Raw genomic sequence first — 3,457 nt, forward strand, 5'->3', positions numbered from 1 at the left:
CCCTCCCCGCACCAGCGGAGAGGAGGTGGGCAGGCTCTGGGGGAGAACACATTGATTCAGCTGGGGTGAGCTGAGGATCTGGTGTAGCAGCTCCCAGCCCCTTCCCAGCACCCTGTCCCTCTGCACCCCAGCCCCAGAGTCACCCCGCACTCACTCCCTCTGCCCTGCCTCTGCTGGGCTACTTTCAACTTCCTCTCCAGGCCTCAGTTTCAAGGCCCTCCTTCACTGGCCCCCTGAGGGGAGCCAGGTGCCTCCTCTGGGCTCCTGAGGCCCCCACCCACGCTCACAGATGACCCCTGGTGACCAGTATCCATCCACTGGGCTGAGGTCCCCAGGCTCCACTGAGTCTAGTCCGGTTGCCTGTCTTCGGGCTCAGGTTTCAACTCCAAGCTCCACCACGCGCCAGCTGGGGGACCTGGGGCACGTCCCTAACCTTTCTAAGTGGCCTCAGTTTCCCCATCAGCAGGATGGGACAATAACACGGGAATTCGAGGATAAAATGAGGTGACGCCTGGTGCACTGAAAACTGCCAGCTGCTATTGTCATTCGTCTTGCCCGCTCCCTAGGCGTAGCGAGGGCCCAGCTTGAGGGGTGTTGACCAAGTGAGAGAAGGGACAGAGATGCAGGCTGTTTCAGAGGCGGAAGCAGCCTGCTCCTCCTGCTTGGGGTGGGGAGTCCAGTGTGGGCGCTGAGTCAGGGAAGACCTGCCCTCAGGGTGGGGGTCTCGGATTCAGGAGGGCAGGGGTGGGGCAGATGAGGGAGACCCTGTCTCCCAGCCCCTTCCAGGCAGCCTCCTAAGCCATAGCCACAGAGCACCTGGCGGCCCCGCCCACTCACGCTTCCTGGGAGCCCAGGTGAAGGGTGAGGAGGGTGAGTCCCAGGGCTTCTGAGTGACAGGGCCCACAGGAAGGTCGCCCCAGAACTGGCAGCCACTGGGGGCCTGATTCATGGCTTTCCAGTAAGAGGGTTAACGGGATCCCAGAGCCCCGGGCTGGGCTAGTTCCCCTGGCTGAGTCAGGTCAGCTGGTCCCTGGAGGAATGGCCTTGCCGAGCCTTTGGGCAATCCCCTTGGCTGCCCCCCCTCCCTCCCCAAAGCCCTGGGGCCTCTCCAAGACCTCATACCTGAGCCTCCTGGGTCTGAGCACCTGCCTTTCCCCACCTGGACCCCCTTCCTTTCAAGCTATGAGCACCTTTCTCTGCACCCCCCAACTCCATGGTCAGTGTCAAGGCCATGCTCCAGGTTCCCGAGCCTGCCCTCCTGAGGCCAGATACTGGGCCCACAGCTGGAGCTGGTGTCCTGAGCCCCAGATCCAGAGCCCGGGTCCACTGGTCCAGTCCAGAGGCAGGGGTCTCGGCCAGAGCCCCCCAGTTCCCGTTAAGGCTCATTTCCTCCTGGCAGCCCCACCCCTTCTGGTGACCTACAGCCCCGAGTGGCAGGGACTGAGCCACTCACTGGGGGGACAGGTCCGACAGCATTCCGCCTCCGAGGATAAAACCAGGGGTGACCTGCAGGGAACTCTGAACACTCCTGTGGCCGGCACGGCACAGCTCGCCAGGCCGTGGCCCCACCCCCACTGGACATGCTTGTGTCCAGAACCCCCCCAGCCCTGGGTGGGGGCTGCCTCAGGATTTTAACCTCCCTGCTGCTTCTGGCTTCTACCGGTGAGTCCGGAGGACCTGCTGCCCCTCCCTCTCTACCCCTTCAGGATCACCTCCTCCTCCCTCTAGACTCAGCCACCTTCCTTCCAGGGCCTGCCGGAATCGTCTCCTCCTTTGCTCTCTCCCCTCCCCCCCTCCCCCCCATTCTCCCTCTCTCTCTCTGTTATTTGACTGCTTCACGATGCTCAAGGATTAAATGAGACACTGCAGGTAGGTACTAAGAGGTTTCATATGCTCCATCTCTGGGTGGTTATTATTGACCAAATTCATTATTGTCTTCATCTCCCTCTCTCCTGTTTCTTTAGTTTTAATTTTTTTTCTTTGTTGTTAATTCCCACTGGAGGATATTTTTTCCATTGATTTTTAGAGAGAGTGGAAGAGAGGGAGGGAGGTGTGGGGGGGAGAGAAACATAGATGTGAGAGAGGCACATCGATTGGTTGTCTCCTGCATGCGCCTGGGCCAGGGATCAAACCTGCAACCCAGGTACCTGCCCTTGATAGAGAATCAAACCCTTGACCCTTTGGTGCTTGGGCCGACATTCTAACCACTGAACCACACTGGTCAGGGCTCCCTCCCTCCTGTTTCTTCCATCTTCTGGGGCAGCAGCATCCAGGCCTTGGGCTTGGGGGTGGAGGTGAAGGGAGTCTCCGGGTCGGTCGCTGACTTAGGTCTGAGGGAGGAAGCCCGGGAGGGTCAGGTGTGTGCCCACTCTCCGTGAGAGGTGTTCCAGGGGTAGCTTCTCCCCCCGCAGCAGGTGGGATGAATCCTGAGCATGAGCTGGAGGAAGCTGATGGGATGTGCAAGGCTCAGCTCACAATGAGAGCATGAGGGTTCCGTCCGTCCATGCTCTCTAGGCTCCTGGCACTGCCCCACCTGGGGAGGCCTGGAGGGGCCTGGGAATGAGAGACTGGAAAGGGTCACTGGGCCTGTGGGGAGGTCCACTCAGCTGGACACTGGGGGGCCATTCTCTCCACTGGGCACTTGGGGGCCTCCTCTCAAACTGGCCTGACCCTTTCCTTCTCTTGTCCTCAGACACCCTCAATGCTGCCAAGACACCTGGTGAGTAGGAACCGCCCTGAGGGGGAGGGCAGTGTCTGTGTGTCTGTCTGCGGGGGGTGGTCAGAAGGAGGCAGAGGTTGGATTAGAGAGCGGGCAGGAAAGGAGGCCCAGAGGGCAGAGCAGAGACGGGTGTGGAGGAGAGCGGGCCAAGAGCAGCTGGAGTCCAGAAGGGCAAATGGCCCAGGAGGTAAAAGGATAGAGCTGTGGGCAAGGCTGAGAGCTACGTGGAGGGGAAAGGCCAGCCAGAAGGGAGGGCAGAGGAAGAGGAAGAGCAGGTCAGGGGAAGACATAGCAGAGGAGGGGGTACGTGCAGGCAGAGAGCAGAGGGCAGAGGGAGAGGCAGTGGAGCACAGGCCTCTGGAGATGGGCAGGGGGAAGGGGCCGAGGACCATGCTGAGGGGGTGACAGCAAACTGGACCCTCCTCCTCCAGCGCTCCCACCCTGCGGGAAGCCGCAGCAGCTGAACCGGATTGTGGGTGGTGAGGACAGCGCCGACGCCGAGTGGCCCTGGATTGTGAGCATCCAGAAGAACGGGACCCACCACTGTGCGGGCTCCCTCCTCACCAGGCGCTGGGTGGTCACCGCCGCCCACTGCTTCATGTGATATGACAGCCAGTCTCCTCCACTCGAGTCCCCAGCTTCCTTCCTGCCCCCCACCCGGCTCCTCACAGCCACGGCTGCTGTCGCCGGTTCAGTCTGGGTCCCTCTGGTCCGACCCTGCTCCTCCCAGAACACTCT

The 3,457-nt window shown here is 61.2% G+C and overlaps 1 protein-coding gene across 1 annotated transcript in view; it reads left to right on the forward strand.

Annotated features, from left to right (window-relative positions):
* The first annotated feature begins 1,127 nt into the window (after positions 1–1,127).
* The window catches only part of PRSS22 (serine protease 22), a 5,145-nt gene continuing 2,815 nt past the window's right edge, over positions 1,128–3,457 (forward strand). Inside the window, exons 1-3 of the mRNA XM_023747598.1 lie at positions 1,128–1,662; positions 2,693–2,719; positions 3,151–3,319. Of these exons, the coding sequence (XP_023603366.1) occupies positions 1,581–1,662; positions 2,693–2,719; positions 3,151–3,319 (278 nt within the window). The 5' untranslated portion in view covers positions 1,128–1,580. The remainder of the gene's footprint in view (positions 1,663–2,692; positions 2,720–3,150; positions 3,320–3,457) is intronic.

The sequence above is a fragment of the Myotis lucifugus genome, unplaced genomic scaffold (assembly GCF_000147115.1).
Source record: "Myotis lucifugus unplaced genomic scaffold, Myoluc2.0 scaffold_925, whole genome shotgun sequence".
NCBI lineage: Eukaryota > Metazoa > Chordata > Mammalia > Chiroptera > Vespertilionidae > Myotis > Myotis lucifugus.